The sequence below is a fragment of the Vulpes lagopus genome, chromosome 2 (assembly GCF_018345385.1).
Source record: "Vulpes lagopus strain Blue_001 chromosome 2, ASM1834538v1, whole genome shotgun sequence".
In the NCBI taxonomy this organism is placed as follows: Eukaryota; Metazoa; Chordata; class Mammalia; order Carnivora; family Canidae; genus Vulpes; species Vulpes lagopus.
This window is the reverse complement of record NC_054825.1, coordinates 172,407,124-172,433,239: the sequence shown is the minus strand read 5'-3', so window position 1 is coordinate 172,433,239 and position 26,116 is coordinate 172,407,124. Positions and strand designations below refer to the sequence as shown.

The following is a 26,116-nucleotide window of genomic DNA, read 5'->3' as shown; positions in this document are numbered from 1 at the left end:
CTGCCTCTCTCTCTCTCTCTGTGACTATCATAAATAAATAAAAATTAAAAAAAAAAAAACTAATTATCCCAGAATTCTTTTTAAATAAACTATTCCTTTCCCCTATGGTTTGAAATTCTACCTTTTATATATGAGAAAGCTCGTATATATTAAAGTCTATTTCAGGATTTTCTATTCTGTTCCATTGATGTACTTATTGACTCCTTTGTCAATATTTTATTAATTTTAAAAAAGTGTTACTTCATATTATGTTCTGACAACTGGTATGAAATTTTCTTTTTCACACTTTTCTTGTCTAGATTGTTAGAACAAATGTTCTTCCATATGGGCTTTAAGATCATTTCCCATAAGATTCAAAAAAAAGGCACAGACATTTAGTGTATTCCAAAAGAAGTGCATATAAATTATTAGATGTTTACAGAGAGTAGCTTTTTAAAAATATTTTATTTATTCGTGATAAACACACACACACACACACACACACACACACACACACAGACTGAGACAGAGACAGAAACACAGGCAGAGAGAGAAGCAGGCTCCATGCAGGGAGCCTGATGTGGGACTAAATCCCGGGACTCCAGGATCACGCCCTGGGCCAAAAGCAGGCGCTAAAACGCTGAGCCACCCAGGGATCCTGAGAGTAGCTTTTAATTTCTATACTGTCATCTCAAAAAATTATCTTTTAACTCAAGACAATTACAAGTCTCTTCATTTACTGATTATACAATCATATCATCAGTAAGAAGTTTTACCTTTTTTTTTTTACTGTTTACACCAATTAATTTTATTTTCTATTGCTTTCATTGAAAACTCCAAGACAATATTTAGTAAAAAATAGTAGTAAACACCCTTATCTCTAATACTACTAAATTCTTGATCTTCCTAAAAAAGTTTTAACATAATAAATGCTATAGAATTTTGGTAAAGATACTCTTAAGTGGTTACTATATATTTTTTATTAGGTTTATACTATATATTTGATGATTGGAAATGATTGCAAAATTTAATTAAATACCATTTCAGCATCTACTGATGGCAATTTTCTCTTTCAAACTGTTCATTTTATTGATGTATTTCCTATTATTGGATTGGCTCTGTATTCTTGCAATAATTCTTACTTGGTCATTATAATATATCATTCTTTAAACATCCTGCTGAATTACATTTGCTATTATTTTAATTTTTGTTTCTAAATTCATGAATAAAACTGGTTTGGGGTTTTCTTTTTTCCACTATTTTTATTTGGGTTTGGTGTTAAAACTTATTCTGACTTCATAAAATAAATTGAGGAACATAGTCTATGGGCTGTAATTTTTCAAGTAGCACTGGTACCACTCTTTAAGAGTTTCTAGATCTCAGCTGAGGTCTCAATCTCGGGGTCATGAATTCAAGCTCCATGTTGGACTCCATGCTGAGCATGAAGCCTATGAAAAAAGTTAGATGAAACTAATTACGAAATCATCTGGGACTGGAGTATTTTCAATCCTACATCTTTAATCACTTTTCCAAACTCAGTGGTAATTGTTCTATTAAGTTACTACTTTTAAAAATATATATTTTATTTATTTATTCATGAGATACACACAGAGAGGCAGGGACATAGGCAGAGGGAGTCCCCGTGGGGGGCCCGATGTGGGACTTGATCCTGGGACCCCAAGATCATGCCCTGAGCCAAAGGCAGACGCTCAACCACTGAGCCACTGTGCCCCAAATTTCTACTTCTTATTGCAACTTTTCTAACTTACATTTTGCTAGAAAAACATTTATTTCCTCTTTTAAAAGCATGTTCTTCTAGAGTTGTAAGTATCTTTTATCATTCTTTTAATTACATCTTTATCTGTGATTATGTTACTTTTTCCAAGTTTTTATTTAAATTCCAGTTAGTTAACAAACAGTGTAATATTAGTTTCAGATATAGAATTTAGTGATTCATCACTTACAAACAATACCCAATGCTCATGTGATTGCTTCCTTTCTTATTCTTGATCAGGCATTCTTATAGGGAGGCACATCTTGAACAATGTGGCCATTTGTTTTATTTGGATGACATGGCAGCTCAAGGAAGTAGACTTTTTTCAAAGATTGGAAAGATGAAACAACTTATGTTTTTGTGCCCAGGGCATTCACAGGGAAACTGATAGGGAAGAAAAATGGATGTTGCTGAACTAGTTTGCAAAAAGAAAAATTTTCCTTCTTTGGTCTCTGCATGAAACATTTCTGAATTATAAGACTCATATAAACAGTGTCTCTCCTACTCATTTGTTACAAGGCATGTTAAGCAAGACTAAGAAAATAGAAGAAAAAAAAGAAATTAGAAAATATGCACAATACCAGGGCCACACTACTTTTTGTCAAATAATGGCTGTGCTGAGTAATCAAGTTTATAGTATTTTGCTCATCCAATATTAGGCTGTGAAACTATTCTTTAGCTTTGGCTTTTCAATATTAACAGATGTTATTATCATTATTTTTTAAATTGTTAAGACACTGAAAGACAATGGTGATATTTAGAGTAGAAAAGTTTGATGAGTGGCATTCTACATAGTATGTGACACAGGTGTTTGTTATTCACAATTTACATTAAATTCACATTTACACTCCCAAAATATAAATAATGCTTATTATGTGGCTAACTGTGGAATATACCATAATATACCAATTCTCTTCAATATATTTTATATGCTGTTGTCATCCCATTAACATATTTCTGAACTTCATAAGCCAAAGTGACCATAAGTGATGTTTATGTTTTATAAAGTATTTTCTATAATCTTTGTATAAAAATTTCTATCACAATTAGAACACGACTTCCCTTATGGTAAAACATCTTGCCCAAATTCATTAAATCAATGAGATTTCTCCTAAAAATGAACACTTTTAATTCTTTTAAAAGTTCATTAAATTCATTAAATCAATGAGATTTCTCCTAAAAATGAACACCTCCACATATAATTAAATAGGATACCTTGCTTAAGGCTTTCTCACAATTATTAGGTTTTAATTCCTATAGGCATTCTTTCTGGCATGAATTTTCTGATGTCTACTAAGGTTTGGCTTCTGGTAAAAAGCTTTGCCACATTCACTGCATCCATAAGGTTTTTCTCCTGTATGAGTTCTCCAATGTTTATTGAGGCATGACTTTTGGCTAAAGGATTTTCCACATTCTCTGCAACGATATGGTCTTTCTCCTGTGTGTATTTTTCGATGTACATTGAGGTATGACTTCTCACCAAATGATTTCCCACATTCACTGCACACAAAGGGTCTCTCTCCAGTATGCGTTCTTTGATGTTCTCTGCGGTGTGACTTCTGAGTGAAGGCTTTCCCACAAAAAAAACATTCAAAGGGTCTTACCCCAGTGTGAATTCGCTGATGTTTAATGAGAGTTGACTTATGTGAAAAGGCTTTCCCACAGTCAGTGCATCCATATGGCTTCTCCCCAGTGTGACTTCTCTGATGCCTAATGAATTCAGACTTGTAGCAAAATGCTTTCCCACACTCACTACAGACATGGGGTTTCTCTGTAGGTGGAACCCTCTTACGTTTGTATACAAGAGAATTGGTTACTGCTGGTTTATACATAAGTGCTGGGTTGTGGCTGAAAGCTTTCTCGCAATGACTGCATTCCCAGAGTCTTTCTCCATTAGGTCTTCTATCATGGTTTGTATGCTGTAACAATTTCCCACATCCACAGGACTCATTTTGTTTTTTTGAATAGTGTCTCTTAAAACTAATCAAGTCTAAATTATGGTTCACACTCTTTCCACAGGGGTCCCAGTTACTGGGGCTCTGAATGGATGGAAAAAGATTAGTGCTCAGAGTTGATATTTTCCCAAACTTACTGTTTTCATGGCTTCTTTCCTTGGGCAATGTTTTCTTGCTGATGAATGCACCTTGTTTCAAAATCATGTCTTGTCTTTTCCTCTGGACATTAACTTGACAGATGTTTTCTGGAGAGAATACAGCAAACCTTTCTTTATTCTATTATTATGATCTAGAATAAAATTACTAGAGAAACACCCTAAGAATTTAAATGATGCACAGTATATGAAAAGAAAGCATGAACCATAACTAAATGCAAGGAAAGGTATTGTACAAGTAGAGAAGATTCACAACACTGGCACAAATGAAATGGAATATGTCAGAGTGTATACAAAGAAGTAATTCTGAGGAAGATTGGATATTGTAGAGTTGTAGTTAGCAAACATGTTCTTAAAGGGCCAGAGAATAAATTTTAGGCTTTGTAGGCCATTTGGTCTCAGTCAAAATTACTCAACATTTCCACTGTATTTGGGGTACATAGTATGTAAATATAAGGACACTAAGGACACAGCTGTGTTCCAACAGAACTTTATTCACAAAATCAGGTGGCCAAACTAGAGTCTGTGGTTTGTCAATCCTGTTACTGAGGTGTCATATAACACCTTGCTATTCGATGTGCGGCTCTTAAAAGAGGAAAAAGGTAGCTGACAGCCAGGTTACAATGATTTCATCAAGGCTGATGAGCACAGTTTATTGAAACAAAATACACCCCATGGCACCAGAGTGTGATGGTTAAGAGTACTTGTTCTGAAACCAGACCACATGGGCTCAAATCTCTGTCCGGTCCCTTAGTTTGCTATATGTTCTTAGATAAGTTTCCTAACATTTCTGTGATTGTGTTTCATTTGTATATGGGGTAACAAAGGCTGGATATCTCACAGGTGTTGTAAGGACTGAATAAAAGGATATTTGTAAATGGTTGAGAACAAATCTGGCATAGAGTGAGCACAGACTGAGTGTTCACCAATAATTCTAGTGCTTTGCTGCTACTACTATTACAACCAACGTGGATGGAAGGTGAATGGTGGTAATTTCAGAGACATCATTTTGGGGAGAAGCAGGAAAATGACTTGAATGTCTTTGGGGTTCATCTTTATTTCAATTATGTGATTACAACATGGAGCATAAGTGGCACAAACAGATGTGGGAAGAGATAGCAATGATTCTTCTTGCTAAGTCCATGACTTGTGGAAAAGTAGAAGTTCATGGGCATCCTTAAGAGTAGGTTACCAACACTTGGAGTACCATGAGTATTGTTGGGATATTTTACAGAGCTGATGGGAGAGGAAATTATTCTGAATGTTAAATGAATGTGGTTAAGATGGGCCAAGTTTAGTCATCTGCTTTCCTGCCCAGGTTACCTTAAATTCAGTACTTTCTCCTCTTGGACTTAAGGAAACTAAAGGACTTAGGGATAACTAAGGGATTAAGGAAAGAATGGGAAGTGAAAGTGTGGGTATGGCAGGCAGGTCTAGGGCATTTTACTTGGAAACTGTGAGAACAGGAGATAGGAAGGAACCAACAGGAGTGGGAGAACGACAGAAACTTATTTGTAAGATGCCTGAATGTGAAAGAGAAGGTTTACTGATAACTTTAAGAGAGGCCAAAGATTCTAGAGAAAGGGCAATGGAACAAGAACACAGGAGAGGTGAGATGAGAAGGAGAAGGAACATCTGGATAAGGAGGTGGGGTGCATGGATTTTGAAGGGTCATCAAGAAAGCTAAAGCTCTCCGAGAAATGTCTCCAGTTGCCTGCAAAGCTCTAAGGCTTTTGAGAACTGGACTCTGAATTAAATCCAAAAGGTGCTAGCCTCTGAAAGTGCCTCTTTTGCTACATTTATACTCACCCTGACAGTGGCAGCCTGAGCATGCTGCCTCACAAATCCATGGTGCTTCTTCCTGCTCCAGCTTGAGGATCACATATGGTTTAGTGCCTTCATAACCTGTTCCAGGGAAATGATCCAGGCCTTGGGCTGAGCTCCTTGGTCTTCAGGGCCACTCAGGCAGCATTAAAGGCTGCACAACAGACATTGTACTTGGGAGAAGACTGTACACACACCTCATCCAGAACCCAAAAGGAATTAGTAATTCAGGACCACTGAACCTCAAGCCAAACTCACTGAGGCAGCACAGTGTAAGAGTTAGGAATGTGGACTATGCAGCCAGACTGCTGGGGTTCAAATCCTACTCAGGATTTAGGTGAGTGACACTGGGCAAGTTACTTCACCTATCTTCACCTTCACAATGAATTCCAAAATGTGTCTCTGTTTCCAAATGTGTAAAATAGTGGTACCAATAGTACCTACCTTGTAAGGCTTTTAGGAGAATTCAAATAAGTTAATATTTTAAAAGTGGCTGAAATAGTGTCTGGCACATAGGAAGTATTTGGGTACTACAAATGCTCTAGGTACCTCAGTTAATTTTAGCAACTGAAAAGGAAGGATTATTCAACCATAATCTAGATTGTGTGGCGGAGCTGTTCTTACCCACTGAGACAAGGTTGCTGTAGGTCTCCAACATCACATCCCGGTACAGCGCCCTCTGGGCAGGATTCAGCCTGTGCCACTCCTCTTGAGTGAAGCCCACTACCACATCTTTGAATGATACAGGTCTCTGCTGAAGACGAAATGACATTAAGTCACATGGGAAAAATGCAGCCAGAGGTGGATGGTATAGAGTGTTTATGCTCCTAGGTCAGAGTTTATCATGATCATTTATCTATCTAGAATGCCTCTTACATTCCTGGCTTTGGGCTTTATATGGTAGGAAAAATAACAATCACATTGGAACCCACTGTCATATACACTTTGAGTCAATATATATTAATTAAAGAAGACTTGTTCTGTGTACCCTAGTGAGGGTTGCTGGAGACATAGTCATGGATGGTTCCTAACTCAAGCTCTCACAGCCTGGCAAGAAAGCAATATGTAAAGCCATCCAGCTGAAAGTATAAGAGCTATGGTGGCAGGACATTTAGGTTACAGCATGTAGAAGTGTGAATGGTCCATTAAATGTTTCAAGGTCTAGCAAGGCGTCAGAGCTGGGGGATATTGGAGCTGAGTCTTCTCTATAGAAAGATGGATAGGCTGTAATCCTTGCAGAGGGAGTAGCATGAACACGGGAATGGAGAACAGTGACTTTACGGGCTGCGAGGCTCTCAGTAACAGGAGTATACAGGGGACTGATGAGAGTGATGAGATGATGGATTTTAAGACAATGGAAAATCAGGAGAAGGTATGTATAGAAAGCACATTCTATGAGGCACGTGGTGAGTTTCTTGCACTCCATGTCAAGTGATACAGTGGTAATTCTAAGCAGACTGAAGAGTTAAGGACAGATATTGTATCCCTAGAGTAACCACTAAAATCATGGTGCAGAGGTGTACTGAAGTAAATGAATTCCAAAAATACTCATTTAATCCACACAAACACACACATAAGAGAAAAAAATAAAGGAACAAAAGCACATGGGACAAACAGAAAACCAAATACTAAAAAGATATATAGAAGTCCAACCATACCAATAATTATATTCATATTAAATGACAGTAAATTATAACATAAGTTAATCTATGACTGAACACTCCAAAAGGCAGAGATTGTTAGGCTGGATAAAAAAGCAACGCCTGTAAGAGATACAAAACTCACACATAATTGAAAGTGAATGGATACAGAGAGAAATGTGGTGGGTAACCTGGGGAGAGGTAGAGTATAATAACACGGTGGAATAATAGCAGGTGGAAGACCGTGTTCACAGGTGAGACAGTAACAGTGAGACAGCAAAGGATCACTGTAAAGAAGAGCAGAATCTGCACTTTAACTGGTTGTGGGGAGTAAAAGAGGGGTAACAGTAACACCCAACTCTCTCAAAGCCAACTGGGTGATGGTGGTGGTAAATCAGACATAAGAACCAAACAGCAGAAGCAAAGAGGAGGTGTTGTTAGACATGTAGGGACACATGGGTGGAGACACTTAGCAGGCAGCAGGATGGACATATGAGTCTTGTATCAAGAGCAAGATCAGGAAGGGAGCTAAAGCTCTGGGAACCACCAGCAGAGAAGTGGTAGCTAACATTGTCAGTGTGGGATTTCTCTGCAGGGAGGCAGGATGAGCAAAGTGCCCAGGCCAGAGCCCCAATGGACATTAATAGATAGCTAGAGATCCAGAGAAGGACCCACAGGTACTAACCTGAGAGGATGCCTGTGATACATTAAGAAATATACATTTTGCCTTCCATCCTGGTTCCTGGAACAGAGCTTCTTAAACCCTTGTAACTTTGTAATAGTGGTAATAGGAGTGTCTTTTGTTATTCCTAACAAGCCCCAGTCAACAAAATAAGAATTTATGCTAATGACAAGGAGGGGTCTGGTCATCAGAGAAACTAACCAATGTGATTAGAGGGTTGGAACTTCCAGCATCCTTCCCTACCACCCAGCCACTGGGGTGGGTGGGCGGTACCAGAGATTGAATAATTACCAATCAATGATTCAATCAACAATGCCTAAATAATGAAAATCTCATGAGGGGCACCTTGGTGGCTCAGCAGTTGGGCATCTGCCTTTGGCTCAGGGCGTGATCCCAGAATCCCAGGATCCAGTGCCACATCAGACTCCTTGCGTGGAGCCTACTTCTCCCTCTGTGCCTCTGCCTCTCTCTCTCTCCCTGTCTCTCATGAATAAATAAATAAATAAATAAGTATCTTAAAAAACAATAAATTGAAGGAAGTTCTGTGAACCTTTATTTTTTTTAAATTTTTTTATTTTATTTATGATAGTCACACAGAGAGAGAGAGAGAGAGAGAGAGAGAGGCAGAGACACAGGCAGAGGGAGAAGCAGGCTCCATGCACCGGGAGCCCGACGTGGGACTTGATCCCGGGTCTCCAGGACTGCGCCTTGGGCCAAAGGCAGGCGCCAAACCGCTGTGCCACCCAGGGATCCCCTTCTGTGAACCTTTAAAAAATAAAGAAAGAAATCTCATGAAAACACTCAAGAGCTTCCAGGTTGGTGGATACATCTGGGGAGATGCACACCCTAAACTCCACACAGAAGTTCATGTGCTCAGGACCATTCTGTACCTTGTCATCCGGCTTTTCATTTGTATCCTTTATAATAAACCTGTACTAGTGAGAAAAGTGTCTCCCAGAGTTCTGTGAGTGATTATAGTAAATTTTCAGAACTGAAGAGGGGGTCATAGGAACCCCCAATTTATAGCTAGAAGTTAGAAGTCCAGGTGACAATCTGGGATTTACAATTAGTATCTGAAGGGGGAAACAGTCTTGTGAGACTGAGTCCCTAATTCATAGGGTTTGTGCTAACTCCAAGTTGAACTAAGTTGTAGGACACTCAGTTGGTGTCCACAAAGAATTAGAGAATTGGAGAATTACTTGGTATAGAGGAAAAAACTCCCCTATTCCTATGAGTAGAGGAAACAGTACCTACGATAGATCTTCAAGTGACTGTAAAGAATTGAACCTTGCCCAAAGAGAGGTCTCATCTTTACACTCAGCTCCTGAGAGTTATTCTCTAAGCCCCTGGAATGTTCTGCTTGATATGTCTGTCTTTGTCTACCTAGGAGCCTTGGGCCACATGAGATAGTCTAGTAATGTGATTTCTGGTGGGGGCTTTGGGTCACAGGCATCAGGTCAACCTCAGGGGAGGCTGGTACATCTCTTTGAAAAATGTGGGGTCTTTCAGTGGCACCTGAACAGTGGCCTAAGCAGATGTACCTGAAAGCAGGACCCAAACCAGAGTAAAGCCACAGATGCTGGCACATGAGACCCTAAAACCCATACAAAGATCATGTATAGGAGATACCAACCAGATATACTCTCTGATGCCAGAATAACATACCATGATAGTGGAGAGCAACAATCAGGCTTTTATTACAGAGCATGTGGCCTGGCTCAATTGACGGGCTCTGTGTAGGTATTTCCCAAATAGAGCTAATTGGAGTGGGATGGGATGGGATGGGATTGGATGTGATAGAACATAACAAAATAGAAGAGATGTAATTTGGTACCCAAAAGGCCATGCCATTTTCACCAAACACAGGGATGAAGAGGAAAGAGATCGAAGAAACATTAAGGTTGTAAAATTAGCATGACTTAGTGACTGAGTATGAGGGGGGAAGATGGGGAGAAGTCAAGGACAAATCTCAGGCTTCTGGCTTGCCCAGTGGGATGGTACCATCTCCTGAGATGGGAAACTGGGGCACAAAGAAGTCCCAAGACTTGTGCAAGGTCATACAGATGGTAAGGACTGGAATTCAAACTCAGTAGTCTAGTTCTAAGTCTGTGCTCCTACCCAGTATATGCTGTTGCATTGAACACAGAAGAAGGGGTGAAAGGTACAGTCTAACTTAGCAGAACAATCAAAAAGCATCTTCTTATTTCAGCCTCAGCAAAGTCACCTGGGATGTTGGCCAGAACAGTCTTAGTAAAGTGGGGAGAGAAGATGTTAGACTCAAGAAAAAGTAAGAAGGGGATCCCTGGGTGGCTCAGCGGTTTAGCCCCTGCCTTCGGCCCAGGGCATGATCCTGGAGTCCCAGGATCGAGTCCTGCGTCAGGCTCCCTGCATGGAGCTTGCCTCTCCCTCTGCCTGTGTCTCTGCCTCTCTCCTCTCTGTGTCTCTCATGAATGAATAAATAAAATCTTTAAAAAAAAAAAAAAAGAAAGAGTAAGAAACAGGATATGGAATCATGAAGATCAGAAGTCACTACAGGAGATGAAGGAGGCTAGGGGAGAAAGGAAAGGACTTTGTGGTTTGGAAGTGGTGACGGTTTCTAGCGCTGGAGGCACTGAGAATGGTTGTAGGGACAAGGGAAGAGATCTGGGAAAGGGGAGAGGATGGGTCTCCAGAAAGAGATGTCCTTGCTGGAGGGAGGGCTCCAAAGAGGTGGTAATACAAGAACCCAGGGGCTAAGGGGGAGTCTCATCAAGACACAGGGCCCTCCATCATCTTAAGATGGTGAGGAAGGTAAGGGGAATTGGGAACACTTCACACTGAGACTTGGTAGGGAATAAGATGTTCAGTTTGCTGCCAAACTAATAAAGATAGTTAAGGGAATGATAGTAATTTAAATAATAGACAGCTCTTCTGTTCCTCAGTCTAGCTCAAGGACACAGATACCCTGGATCAAAATCAGGACTTCCATACAAATGGAGGAAGCTTTTTGTCTGCTGCTCCCTTCGAAAATAAATAACATTTGTGTTTTCACCTTCTTCTAACTTAGCATTTTATTCCATTACACATATGGGCTGCAAAGCATAGAGAAGTTGGAACTTCCTGTAACTCTCATACAGATGAAAACACTATCTCATCATTGGGAAGCTAAGTCATGATGCTTTTGGTCACTTCAAAACCCAGGAGTTCTGTGGGGCTAACACTCAACTCCAAGGGAAGAGCTGAACCACTGTAGAAAACATTCTTCTGCATTTGTTCATTATCGTTTAGATTTCTGTCCTCTTTGCTAGTGCTTCTCACACTTACAAGAGCATAAGGACCACAGAGAGCTTGTTCAACACAGATCTCCAGGCTCCACCCTCAAATAACCTGATTCGAGCAGGTCCGGGGTCTAGGTGTAGACATTCTGTATGTCTAACAAGCTCCCAGGAGAAGCCCATGTCCTGGGACCACATGGTTAGCAGCAGTGTTCCTCTACTACAGCCATAAGAAGACCCCTCTGGGAAATGTCTTTAGAAACTGCCTTGAAAAGCTAGTTTTCTCTTAGAAATAACAGCATGCTTCTATCCTATGGCCAATGCAAATCATGGGTTGTGTTTGCCTTTTTGCTGGGCTACCAGGAAGACCACAATTAATGACTCTTGTTGGACTGTTTTGTACATCTGTATTCCAACAAAGAAGGTTCCTTGCATCATTCCTTGTAATATCAAATTTGGAAATTACCTGAATGTTATAAAATGAAGGACTGGTTAAATCAGTCATATTCCATGTGTGTGATGGAGCGTTATGTACCTTGTTAAAAAAAAATGGTGTGGTTCCAAGTACTAACATGTACAATCTCTAGGATATTTTAATTGAAGAAAAAAAAGGGTAGATTAGTATGTATAACAAAGGTCTTGCCATTGTATCTACGTGTAGATAGAAGATGTGGTGTTCCACCCAAATCCCCCTGAGGAACTGAGGTATATCTCCCAGCTACTAGGAGAAGACTGGCTACTGCAGGCTTGAGACCTTTTGCAAAGAGCCCTGGGTCAAAGGCTGCTACCCATCAAGCTTATGTCCCCTCCATGGGGCAGCCTACAACCAATGACTGGTTGATTTCAGAATATAAAAGTCTCCTTCCTCTATTCAGGAAAATGGCAAGAGCCATCCCAGCTCTAAAGCATGTGGTAAAGTCAGCTCGTGCCTCTGTTTAACGCCCTCTGCCTAATCCTGCTTCCTTCACTCCTTATAGGTCTCCCTAGTAAACTGCATGTGTGCAAATCTCCATCCCCAAGTCTGTTTTCTGAGAACCCAGCCTGCGATAAAGTATATATGCTTGAATGCACATATTTTTTCTAGAACACTTTCCCAAGAAGGGAACTTTGGCTACTTTACATCACACTTACCTGGTACTCAATCATTTTCTGCTGTTCTTGGAAAAAGATTTGAGTCCTGTGAAGACAGAGACTGGGGGGGAGGAAGATGGAGAAAGAGAGAACAGAGTTGTGAGGGACCAGGCCCATCTCAGAACTTGCAAAGTCTCTACATAAATCTTGTACAAAAACCTATCCTTTAAATCACTGTGATAGAAGAAAAAAAAATGGTGCCATTCAATTCAGAAGATGGATGCATAAAACAAACCTCCGAAGAAGTAAAAGCTGCTGAGTAAGAAGTGAAAATTTATTTAAAAAACAAAATCCTTGGGATTCCTGGGTGGCTCAGCGGTTAACCGCGTCTGCCTTCAGCCCAGGGCATGATCCTGGAATACTGGGATCGAGTCCTACATTGGGCTCCCTCCATGGAGCCTGCTTCTCCCTCTCCCTATGTCTCTGCCTCTCTCTTTCTGTGTCTCTTATGAAGAAATAAATACAATCTTTAAAAAGCAAACAAACAAACAAAATCCTTAAAACAAATAACTGGCCCCAGAAAAATGGATCCACATTCATGCTCTGAGAGGGATCACCCCTGAAGAACAATACATTTTCTCTTGAAGGCAAAATGCTTGGGATTTGCCTCTTTGTTTACTTTTAAAGTTGTACATGTTCACCTATCAGTGCTGATGAAATCCTATATTTGGGATGCTTTTCTAATAAATTATATTATCATTTAAAAGAAAAGTATATACTGAAAAAGGGCTTTTGTAACTTACTACAAAGAACTCAAAGCAAAATAAAATAACCACATAACATTAGTAAAACTAACAGTTATTTACATTGTGGTACAAATGATTACTGAAAGGGTACACCTTGTTATTCATCCAACATATTATTAAGTGTTGTTAAGGGGAATCCCTGGGTGGCTCAGAGGTTTAGCACCTGCCTTCGGCCCAAGGTGTGATCCTGGGGTCCCGGGATCGAGTCCCGCATCGGGCTCCCTGCATGGAGTCTGCTTCTCTCTCTGCCTGTGTCTCTGCCTCTCTCTCTATGTCTTTCATGAATGGATAAATAAAATCTTTAAAAAAATAATAATAATAATTTTCAACAGATGAGAACAAACGACAGTTATTTTTAAGATGTTTAAAGAGATAACTACATGGCTTAAATTGAAAAGAGCATATCATAGTTTAAGAGTGTAAATATTTTATGACGTACTTGAATGTTTAATGGAAAAATCATCAATGGGATAACTCATGATTTTAAAACCTGAATCTTTTGTAGCTGTTTCACAAAAAATCAGCTAGTGCCCAGATTCTGATCTCTTTCACTGATTTCCCTAAAAAGGAACTAGAGCTCCTTGGAAAACAGCTGAGTCCACATCTGGGGCAAAGAACACAAGAAGCACCTCTGTAATCCTGAGTGCCAGAAAACTAAGACACTTCTTCAGTGATGGGTCTTGGCAAAGGGGGGGAGGAGCCAGCCTCAAGGTTCCAACCATGCCAGGAGGAGTGGTAAGAGCAAACTGGCCATATCTACCAAAGCTAAACATCAATATTTCATGGTCCAGTAATTCCATATGAACGCACATGTTGTTCACAAACTTTTAGTCTATAAAAGCTGTGAATTTGCAGTGAAAATCAAAAATCACAATATTAACTTTTTTCTCTTAAATTAACTGGCACTGTAATTAAATCAGACTACTAGAACATGGAGGCTTTCAATTTCCAAAACATCCATACATTAGGAAATGTTGAACTAAATTGATACAAAATATTATTAATAAAGAATGTTTAGGTTTCCCGACCACAGAAGTGAGAAACCTAATAAAGAGTTCTGAAAATACTCTGCCATTAATCTATAGCGTGGAATTAAAAATCCACACTTAGGAACTACAAAGGCTCTCATGCATGGCTCCTGGGATTGTAATTTGGTTCAACCATTTTGGAAAAATGGCCCTATCAAAAGTTTCCAGTTAGTTTAGTGATTAACAGAAGACACCAGATTCAAGGGGAAAAAACTCTTTCAAAATGAATACATTCTTCTAGCTTTGTTTTACAGAAGCCTTTTCTCACTAATCTACTGACAAATCATCTTTTGTTTGATTTTGTTTTTTACAAATCATCTTTTGAAAAAGGAAATGATTCTAAAGTGCTGGAAATATTCTCCGTTATGATCTGGGTGGTCGGTACATGAGGATACACATATGGAAAAATTCTTAACACTAGTACTAAATGAGTTAATAATTTACTTTTCTCAGTGAACAATAAATATCCACCATCAAAATGCTTTGAAATATTGTATAGGTCAGAAAGCATGGCTCATACAGCAAAGTTAGTGTAAAATAGGCATTTAGCTATCAGGACTGAGCAGTGAGCTTATTATGCCTTTAAGAATATTTTTTTCTTTACCGAGGTATAATTTACATATAATAAATGAATCCAGTTTAATTGTATACTTCAATGAGTTTTGACAAATGTATTCATTCGCCCACATAACTAAACCCCACGCCATCAGGATATGGAACATTTCCAGGAACATCCTGTTCACATGATATAATAACAAATTTGTCTTAATGGTGTTAAGATTAACTACTTAGATTCCTGTCTCTTCTATAGAAGAAATTTAAAAAGTGATTTCCTTGAATGTTAGGTAAAATACTCTGTTTAAATAATATATAAATCAAGCTATACCAGTAAGTCAAAAAAGTAGTTTAAAAAAAGTATGATCTACTGTTTGAATTTCATGTATATGAAAGTCAGAAACAGGCCACCCTAACCTATGTGATACCTGTGACTAGGCATTGCGTGGGAGGGGTAGGGGAAGGCTTCAGAGTGCTGTAAATGTTCTCTATTACAATCTAGGTGGTGGCTACGTGAGCATGCACATATGGAACAATTATTAAGCTACACACTGTTCTCTATGCACATTACATCTCAAGTTAAAAACAACTCCCCACAATCCCATTATTTAAAAAAAATCTATGTGTAGAAAAGCTTTCAGCATGAAATACAATAAAATGTTATTAGTACTTTGATTTGGGTGGTAGAATGTTTCTGATTCTAATCTATAACTGAAACACACACACACACAATTCATTATTTACAAATTACTGTTCTACTGCCTTTTTTCATCATGAGGGAAGCCACAGGAGGGCTTTACAAGGGGGAGAGGGTTCTCTGAGAGAACTGAACTATCCATAAGGCACTGAGCTGGCAGGAAAGGTCTGGGGCCCAGCAGGCTGGGGCAGTTAATCCAGCTTTGGATAACCATTCAGTTCTCTAAAAGAGTACACTCCCTCCCTCATCCTCCTGGACTTTAGCTACTCAACCTCAGCCTGGTCTTTATGGCTGCAAGACGCCAGCTGAGTGGTGGTGTGGCAAATGTGCTAGCGAATGTGTGGCTGGAAGCCTGTGTTCTGGCCCTGGCTCTGTGACCATCTAGGTTTGTGGCCTGGGAGAGTCACTTCCTTCACCTTTAAATGAGATGGCAGCATCAGTGGATGAAAATCCTGAAGAAACATCAGACAAAATCATGTTGAGTGATAGTAACACAAAATAAGTGGCCTATACTCTTCACAAATGTTGACTTCATGAAGGACAAAAACTGAGGAACTGATTCCCATTAAAGGAGACCAAATGGATATGTCAACTAAAGGTAGCCTGTGATCCTGAATTGGATTCTGGAATGAAAAAGGAAATGTTGCTATGAAATAAAATTATTGGTTCACATCTGAATAGGGACTGTGGATTAAGTAATGGTATTAAATCAGTGTGTTAACTGCCTGGTTTTTAAAACTGCACTATATATATAGGAAAATGTTCTTGTTCTTAGGAAATGCCCACCGAAGTATAGAATAAGTCTATAACTTATTCTAAAATACTTGAGAAAAAAAGGATAAAAATAACATTTATAATATGACATAATATACATATACAGAGACAGCATGAACATGTAAGCACTTATCTGGGTGAATGTAAATGAAGGATATATAAAAGCTGACAGTAATATCCCTGCAAATTTTCCAAATAAAGTTTAATTAAAAAAAAAATCTATGGCTATAGTAGGTCTGCTGCCACCATTGCTCAGAGAATCCAAGGACTTTTCTGCCCCTTGGTGAGGATGGGGTGAACTCCTCATATTCTCAGAGGCCAGGTGAGGTGGCAAAAATGACAAGGGAGCAACTTAGAGTCTGGAAAGTACCAGTAAGAGTAAGGGAGTGGGCTGGCTACATCCCATGCTACAAGATAGCAGAATGTACTCTGTTGGACCAATGTCTCCTTCCCTTGAGAAAGCAAGCCTATCTCACTTGTCCTTCCCTGCTTCCCTCTTCACTTCTGTCTCTCTAAATATTGGGACTAAACTCTCCCCCACCATGGAGGGTCCCTGGAAGGAGCAACACCAAATTGAGTCTTGTTCAGCTTCTGGCTGAGGAATGATGCTATTTCCTGTTACTTAGGAGTCTCTGCTCTGGCAAGAGGTCTCTGAACCTAGCTTCCTCCTTCCCAAGAGATTCTTGTCCCAAGTTCCCCTCTCCGAATCCAGAGGGTCTTCAACCTGGCCTGCTAGTTCCTCACAGCTCCATCTCTCAACCATAACTCACCCTCAGCTATAGCCCCAGGCAGGGCCTTCTGTAGACTTGACCAAGGTCCTGTGAAGCCCTGCTGTCAACGAGATGGTGGGACCCACACAGGTGTACAGGGGACTCAAGTAACCTGAAAATAAACAGACCCCATGGTAAGAGTCATCCAACAGTCCCTTCCCAGGTACTCTCTGAGGCCCAAGAGGAAGAAGCCTGCAGAGCACTGTGTAGGAAAACAGAGCTGAGTGATGGCTTGCTCTGGGTTTGGAGTAGGGGGTCTTCTGAAAAGACTGTGAGCCTCAAAATCACTCAGAAGTTTGAACAAAACAATTCCTCTAACCAAATTAGGGGAATCTAGGCCAAACAGTTTATCTCCCTGGTGCTCAGTTTCCTTATCTGTGAAAACAAGAATGAAATGATAAAAAATAAAATTAAAAAGCCCATCTGCAGAGGCTTTCTATGAATTACCTCATTGAATACATACTCAGGTAAGGTTGAAAGGGGCTGAATTATTAATTAACCCCTTTATCCCTCTTATCACTTAGGAAATTCCAAGGGTTTCAGGAGATCTATGCCAGAAATGGATTGAATACCAAATATGTACTTGGTATTTATAAGAAGTAATATGCATTTCTTCTTATAAATCATAGTATCACACAGACTAAAATAAAGAAAGGCAAAAAACAGTTATTGGGTGCATAAAATTAAGGAGACTTTTTTTTCAACTTCCTTCAAAATGAGGTAAAATTGTTTAGTAATTTTTCTTTTTTTCATTAAAGAGCAGATTATTTTTCTACTAGAGGGCCCCATCTACACACGGCCTAGTACAGCAGACAAAGTCACGGTGTCATGAGCTCTAAGGAAAGAAATGTGAAAAACAAGGTTCCCTTCCTCCCTCAGCCCCAAGTCCTCCCCACATTGAGCAACTCTGGGGAGAACCTGGTGGAAGGAGAAAAGTAAATATTGGTAAGTGGTACCAACATGTAGTTGGTCTCCATACAGAAGCATAGCAATTATCCGAAGGGCTACCACTTCTTCTTAACTACAGATTCTCACACATCTGTATCACCAGTCCCTCAAAAGTATTATTTTACTACATACTCACCATCATTTGGATGCTCTCAGGCATAAATTTAAAACCAGACAGATCATAGATCTCTCCTTCCCATTCACAATAGTGAACTCAGTGGCTTTTCCCTCAATTGGCTCTTCTTCTTGGGTCATAGCCTTTATTTCCTGAAGCTCTAACATGTTTTAAAACTTTGTCTGGCACGCTGATCCACATTACTTATTCTTCAGAAATATCCTGGCTATTCTCAAAAGTTTCAACTTCAGTATGAAATGCAGAATTATTTTGTTAACTAAAAAAGAAAACCCTTCTTAGATTTTGCTTGACACGGCAATAAACTGGTCTATTCTTTTAAGGAAATGTTTCAAAATTTGAAAAATATCAAGCCTTTCGATCCAAGATCAAGACTTCTCCATTTAGTCAAGACTTCTTTTACATTCCAAGACATTTTTATACTTTGCTTCATGTAGGTACTCTAATTCTCTTTTTATATTTATTACTAGGCAGCCAACTATGTTTTGGGTTGCTATTCTAAATGGCATGTTGTCATCCCCATAATTACTAACTGAAATTGAAAAGTCATCAATCTATTTTCCTATATTCATTTTAAAACCACCTTACTGAACTTTCTTAATATCTACAATAATTTTGGAATTAATCTTCTTGAGCTCTGGCCAAGCAGTTGGGGGGAGATATGTAATTACTTCATCTCCAAATACTTAATGCTTTATTCTTCTCTTTTCTAAATATGTTATACCTCTCACCTCACTGATTACTGTACTCACTAGTACTCTAGAAGGTAAACTCTTAGTAGGACACAATAGACTGCTCACTTGAATGAGAGTGCTTTGTATTCTGTCATTAAGTATGATACTGACTTTTGATTTGAGGTAAAGGAGTTCTTATTGTGTTTAAAACGTATGAACACAGTATTGTTTTATTATTTTTTTAAAGATTTATTTATTTATTTATGATAGACATAGAAAGAGAGAGAGAGAGGCAGAGACACAGGAGGAGGGAGAAGCAGGCTCCATGCCGGAGCCCGACGTGGGACTCGATCCCGGGACTACAGGATCGCGCCCCCGGCCAAAGGCAGGCGCTAAACCGCTGAGCCACCCAGGGATCCCCTGTTTTATGATTTTTTTAAATCCAAAACAAATGTTGAACTTTATCACTTTTTAAAATCATCTATGGCATAACTATATGATGTTTTTCCTTTGACTTACTAATATGCTAAAATTCATTAATAAATTTATTTTTTTTAGAGATTTTATTTATTTATATAACAGAGACAGAGAGCGAGAGAGCGCACACAAACAGGGAAAGTGGCAGGCAGAGGGAGAATCAGGCTCCTTCCTGGAGCAGTGAGCCCCATTGCAGGGTTCGATCCCAGGGTCCCGGTCCCAGCGTCCCGGGATTACAACCTGAGGCAAAAGCAGACGCTCAACCAACTGAGCCACCCAGGTGCCCCTAACAAATTCTTTAATACCGAATTTACTTTACATCTTTAGGATGAATTTCCTTTGTAGTCAGAATGCATTATTATTTGAATGCATTATTAACTTATTCTATTTTTTTAGGCTTTTACATATATAGTCACAAAGTTGGTCCAGGATTTTTTCCATTTTTTGTAACCAATGCAACAATGATGGCTTTATAAAAAAAGGTGGTCATGCTTTCCTTCTTCATAAATTCCCTGGGAGAGTTTAACTATTTGAAGAATTATATGTTACTTGGAAGTCACTTGAAGGCTCTATAAGAAATTGCCAGTTGAACCATCAAAGAGTCTGATAGTTGAGTTATTGGCTTTTTTTTTTTTTTTTTTTTTGAGAAGAGAAGTAGGATGGCAGGAAGTGGTGTGCAGGAATCTTTTTGAGTATTTCAAACTTTCACAGCTATTGATTTTTTTTTTTTTAATTTAAAAAAAATTTTTTTTATGATAGTCACAGAGAGAGAGAGGCAGAGACACAGGCAGAGGGAGAAGCAGGCTCCATGCACCGGGAGCCCAATGTGGGATTCGATTCCGGGTCTCCAGGATCGCGCCCTCCGCCAAAGGCAGGCGCCAAACGGCTGGCCACCCAGGGATCCCAGCTATTGATCTTTTAGTTTTCCTTCTCTTTGTATGGGAGTTTTGTACAGCCATATATTCCTAGAAAATCATGCTCTGTATCCTAGCTTTCAAATATATTAATGTAAAGTTTTACCAAGATACTTTTTAATGATATGGTTATTCTTTTTGAATTCCTGTGTGTGTATGTGTTCATTTCCTTCTGACTTGGTAAAGTTTGCTATGATTTATCTATATTATTAATTTTTTAAAATTAGATTTATCAGTTTCCCCTTTTTTCTTTAACTCATTAATTTCCCCTTTTATATTTATTGATTCCTTCCACTTCTCACATACATTTTCTAACTTCTTTGATTAAATGTTTAATTAAGACACAAAGCAAAACCATAGAAAACTATCCACAGTTTGGTATAACTCAGTTGAAGACACTATCCCACATTATCTCATCTGACCTCTTCCATCTTGATTTTTTTTTTTTAAAGTAAGATTTACAGTCACAGAAAATGAAACCATTTATGTTTTAGATTTTCTAACACATATAGATCATTTCATCAGGTTTTGACAATCCTACCATATTTCTGACAGTTCATTTCTCTTCCTTCTCTAGCTCCCAATCTCTCATTGTGAGAGCACTACAGAAATCCACCTGAACCAGAGTAGGACTCTAGAGGTTTCCTGTCTGTGTGGGTTATCACATGATCTGACAACTCTTTTTCTATGACTAGTCAATCTCCCAAGATGTTTTCTTTGAGATTTAGAAGGTTTGAGCTCTGGCTCATGGTCGAACTCAACATTTTAACCAGCTTTGTAAATTTCAGATGTATAATTTCTATTTTATATGTAACTAGGCCACACCATTATATTTTACTGATAAATTCTTAGAAGATTAGGAAAAGTTTCAACTGATAAATGTAGAAGGAATGATGTAATTAGAATTAGAATCATTTGGCAATCATAATAGTAATTAATTTGAGCAAGAATCATTAATAGATACTAATGCTTGTGAATGAAAATTTGAGGTTACTTACCTGGTCTCAAAACACTTCTCCCTAAGATACCAAACAACATAATTTCAAAGGGGAGGACCCTAGTGGACATACCTTAACCAAATGATCAAAGTTAACACTACAAGCAATGTGAGAAACCGATATCAAGCATCTCCTGAACACGGCACATTGAGAACACAACATCACTTTTGTGGTATTTTCTTCACGATCCTAATCATGAAGAAAAATCAGAAAAACTTAAATTGAAGAACATCCTATAAAAAAAAATTAGCCTAGGGGCACCTGGGTAGCTCAGTTAAGCATCTACCTTCTGCTCAGATCAGAATCCCAGGGTTGTGGCACTGATTTCCAAGTCAGACTCTCTGCTCAGCAGGGAGTCTGCTTCTCCTCCTTCTTCTGCTGCTTCTCCTGCTTGTGCTTGTGTTATGCTTACTTTCTCTCTCTCAAATAAATAAATCTTTTTAAAAAATTGGCCTATACTTCTCAAAATGTCGAGAAGAAAAAAATGACTGAAAAAATATTCCAAATTTAACAGAGTCTAAAGAGACAAGACAATTAAATGCAACATGTAATCATGAATTTGAACCCTGAACCAGAAAAAATAATCGCTATAAAGGACATTATTGGGGCAACTGGAAAAACCTAAGTAAAGTCTGTGGATTATGTGCAATGTTAACTTCCCTGGTTCTGATAATTATATTGTGGTCATATAAGGAAATATACATAGGGTTAAAGGACCATCCTATCTGCAAGTATCAAATGGATCCAAAAAAAACCAAAAAATAAAAAACCCACATATATATAGCAAGAAAATAAAATTATTTGCACGTATAGGAAAGTGTTAACTATTGCAGAATCTGGGTAAAGGGTGTAATAGGAATTTTTGTACTATTCTTGTAACTTTTCTAAGTCTGAAATTACTTACAAACAAAAACAAAACAAAAATCCCTTGTTTGGAAAGGTAAGCAAGACCGTATTCAGGTCTCTGCAGCCAACGGTAAGTCTCAAAAAAGCTAATGAGAGATTTTGACCAGGGGGCTCTGAGATATCTACAAATATCTCAATCCCTCCAAATATCTACAGAAAAGAGCCATCCTCAACTTGTTAACTTCCTTAACAGGACCCTTATTCCAAGTCCACGCCAAACCCACAGGGTCCATTTCACAGTGCATGTTTCTGACTTCTAGAGGGACTAGCAGAAAACAGGAGATCTCAAATGGCCAAGCCAGGGCTATAGGTCAGAATTCTGTTCTAGTGCTTGGCTTTGGGGAAGTTTCAGAAAAAACTTCCCCATGGTATGAATGTTTTGCTCTCAGATCATTTCTATGACTCCATTTAACTCAAGTTCAACACTAGACAAAATAGTCCATTTATTAGATCTAGAGGTGGCAATGGGTTCTGATTGATAAAGAAGGCTTCAGGGTGCTAGAGATGATGTATACCTTGATCTTGATCTTAGTTGTATTTTCATGATTTTCCACAATGTAGAAATTCACTGAGCTGTACCCTTAAGGTAAGCATACTTGACTGTATGTTATACCTCAATTTTTAAAAAAGAATATTTAATGATCTGAAAAATGTTTGTTGTACAAATAAAATGAAATAATCTAGATTCAAACTTAAACTTTTCACATACAGCCACATAGTGCCTCCCTCTTCCTACCCCCCCCCCCCCCCCCCCGGTACGAATGTTCCTTTTAGAGTCCAGAAACAGGCAAAATTAAAAAAAAAGAAAAAGAAAAAGAAAAAGAAACAGGCAAAATTTATCAGTGATGTTAGAAGCTGGGAGAATGACAGGGAAGTGACAGGGAAGGCATATCATGAAGGCTTTCAGGGTACTACAATGTCCTGTTTTCTGATCTAAATACATTACCCATGGATGTTCCCTTTGTGACAATTTCTTGAGCTGCATATTTATGTATCTCTCTGTACATATCTTATATCTCCATAAAAGGTTTGCTAAAAATTTTATTTTATTTTATTTTATTTTATTTTTTAATTTTTTTTTTTGCTAAACATTTTAAAGAGAAAAATTATTTGCTCCCAAATCTGGCACTGAACACACAGTAGGTGATGAAGGGAAACAGCCACAAGAAAAGAAAATACCCTTAACTCCTAACTCCTTATCTCAAGCTCATTTCTGTATCAAAGCAACTACCTGTCTTTGATTATGTGTAGCTGAAAACAGAGACTATCTGCTCTAAAAACTAAAGCTTGATGTGTATGGCTTCTGAAAGATACTTACTTTGCCTTACCTTTCAACTTCTTTTGTTTCAGAAGATGTTATAGTTACTGTGCTTTGTCTGAGGACTACATAAGGATCAAATATAATGCCAAAATATTGCTTTGGCATTTCACCCTTTCATTAAGCTAATGGTCAAAATCTTATTTGTTTTGTTATCTTGTCTCAGCTCATCTTAATTACCATTAGTTTGACTTTAATTTCAGTGAAGAGCAGTTACTAAAAGTAGCTTTAAGTTTTGTTTTTGTGGTTTTATCTTTATTGAATTATTTTATCAGGACATTACAAAGAACAGATTCAAGGTCAAAAATGTCACCCCTAAAAACTACAAACAAGGCAAAAAGATTCTTAGAACACAGTAACTTCCAGATCCAGTTTCTTTTCCTTACATAATTTATTTATTTTAATTTTTTCCCCATTCTTGAGGTATGTGACATATAATATTGTGTAAGTTTAAGGTGTACAATACCATGATTTGATACACACATATATTTCAAAATAATTACAAGACAGTTAGTTAACACTTCCATCACCTCACATAATTACTTTTTGTATGTGTGTGGTGAGAACATCTTTTTTACTTTTTATTATTATTATTTTTTGAGAACATTTTTTTTAAGATTTTATTTATTTATTCATGATACACACACACAGAGAGAGGCAGAGATAAAGGCAGAGGGAGAAGCAGGTGTCCTGTGGGGAACCTGGTACGGGATTCTATCCCAGGACACTGGGATCACGACCTGAGCCAAAGGCAGACGCTCAACTACTGAGCCACCCAGGTGCCCTGAGAACATTTTTTTTAAGTTAAGCCTAGATAAAAATATTTTCCAAACACCCTCAAAGTTTGTTCCTTTGGCCAAATCTTTTACAATATCAGTTTAGATACTTACTCAGTAAATTCTTTGTTTTCTAACCACAAGCAAAGTCACATCCATCCCAGCTGCCATGGAGTTAGAATAGATTTCCAGAAACCAGACTCACTCATGGGATGTTGTCACAGATGGATACATCATTACTGTTGCCAGAAAGGGCCTTAAAGGAAACATTAAAAGAAGTATGTACTAAATCCTTGGCAAAAGCAATAGGAGCCACATTTTTAATAATACAGTACTCCAGATAAGTTGAACACTTGGTCCTTTCAAAGCACTTTCATTAGTGTGGGGAACAATAAAAAAAAAAAAGTGAAGGAAGTTTCAAAGAGTTTTAATCTGGGCTTTTGTGGAGGGACTAGACTGTTCATCAGCTGGAATGTGTCACAAGGATGAAGTGTGCTCCCATTATACAGGGTCACAGCCTCAAATCCTTAACTCTCCCATCCCCAACCTCTAAATTTCACAATCCTTCTCAACACCCATTAAGCTTCTAATCCCAGATGTATATGGTACCCCAATCTACAACAAATGTTCTTGTAGTACTGATACCCCTGTATGACCAAACATGACCGTCAGAAACCACTAGCCAGTGACTACAAAGCTCACTGATCTGTTCAGATTGTCCAACAGTGAATTACACAGATTCCTGATCAGGAACCCATAGTGATCTCCAATGACATCCCAATGAGTGAATGAGTATCGATCGCTGACCCCCACAGACCCATCTCCCCCCACAATTACTGACAGTCCCAATCACTGACCCCCATTGATCTGTGTGTTCTCCATCCCTTGATGTACAAGTCCAACCACTAATACCGTCAGATTCCTCCCATCCATGATCTAAAAGAAGTCTCAATCACTGATGGCCTAAAGCATTTCTCTCAATATTGGTCCCCATTAACCCCCCTCGTCACTTAACCTCAAAGTTTCCACAATCATCACTTTCAGGTACCCGAAAAGAATTTAGAACTCCAATCACTGACCCTCTCAGGCTTCCAAACATTGAGCTCTAATGCTGTTCATTATCAGGGTTTTTGAAGCCCCTCACTTGGCACCAAGACCCCTGAAGACCACTATAAACTGATCACCACTCACTCTGCCAATCAAGAAATCGAGAACTCTCATTTATTGATTTCCAAATACTCCCAATTCATCTTCACAGAAACTGCCACTGACTCCCGCAAACCCCTACCACCCACCACAGACCCCCAACGAGGCTCCCACATCCAATCACTTAACCCCTTCAGCACCCTCGTCTCTGACCCTTACGGGCACCCATGACTGACCCAGTTGGGCCACCGTAGTCGTCCGATCACTATCCTACAGAGGTCTTTAATTTTGACTGTTTCTCACACTGACCTTTCCCATTTTTCCTGGATCCGCGCCCATAACCCGAAATTGATCGCCGGACTACGGCGCCTCGCCGCAGTATAATCTCTTCCCATCCCAACTGGCCAGTGCGCAGACTCAGTCACGACTTTGAGGTTGTCGGCCGCCACCTGGCAACCTTCCAACGAACAGGATTCTGGGTTTCTGAACTTTACCGGTAGGTATGATGGCTGCGCCCTCCTGACAGCTTGATGGGAGAGGCCATGTTTAAATCGGGGCCGTACAGCGGTGAAGAGGCCCTTTGTTAGACCAGCGGGTTAAGCTACCTTAGGGCTGGGAGGAGCACGCACTCCTGGGTCCTTAAACACTGACTTCCCCGCTACTTTTAGCTCCTCAGAAGCCCAAACCTCCTGTGACCAATACGTAGGTGCCCTAACCTCCAACCTGAGCTTCCTTTGTCTCCAGCAGCGCAAGCGCTGAGGTTAAGATGGCCACGTCCGTTTATACAGTTTCTTACGTACTGTGGGTGGAGCCCCCTCATAGGAGGAGCTCCCCAAAGCTAGGTGAAACTTTTCCTGGGACA

The 26,116-nt window shown here is 39.1% G+C and overlaps 1 protein-coding gene across 5 annotated transcripts; it reads right to left on the bottom strand.

Annotated features, from left to right (window-relative positions):
* Window positions 1-1,999: 1,999 nt before the first annotated feature.
* Window positions 2,000-25,983, bottom strand: ZNF793 (zinc finger protein 793). Of its 5 annotated transcripts, none has more exons than XM_041745932.1 (7): window positions 25,564-25,983; window positions 24,223-24,364; window positions 16,965-17,076; window positions 12,395-12,455; window positions 6,312-6,441; window positions 5,673-5,768; window positions 2,000-3,953 (listed from the first exon to the last, which is right to left on the bottom strand). In XM_041745932.1, exons 4-7 carry the CDS (start codon window positions 12,407-12,409, stop codon window positions 3,001-3,003), a joined length of 1,194 nt encoding a protein of 397 aa, XP_041601866.1. In that variant the 5' UTR covers window positions 12,410-12,455; window positions 16,965-17,076; window positions 24,223-24,364; window positions 25,564-25,983; the 3' UTR covers window positions 2,000-3,000. The 5 variants fall into 5 exon arrangements, with proteins under 5 accessions (XP_041601866.1, XP_041601869.1, XP_041601868.1 ...); XM_041745935.1 differs by having other exon boundaries at window positions 6,312-6,438; XM_041745934.1 differs by having other exon boundaries at window positions 25,749-25,983.
* Window positions 25,984-26,116: the final 133 nt, after the last annotated feature.

What these genes read in the sequence shown, in the direction of transcription:
- ZNF793 (XM_041745932.1), bottom strand. An exon ending in CAGCAACCTTGTCTCAGTGG is followed by an intron (nt 5,769 to 6,311) that starts GTAAGAACAGCT and finishes TCCCTGGAACAG; the next exon opens with GTTATGAAGGCACTAAACCA. An exon ending in CTCAGGCTGCCACTGTCAGG is followed by an intron (nt 3,954 to 5,672) that starts GTGAGTATAAAT and finishes TATTCTCTCCAG; the next exon opens with AAAACATCTGTCAAGTTAAT.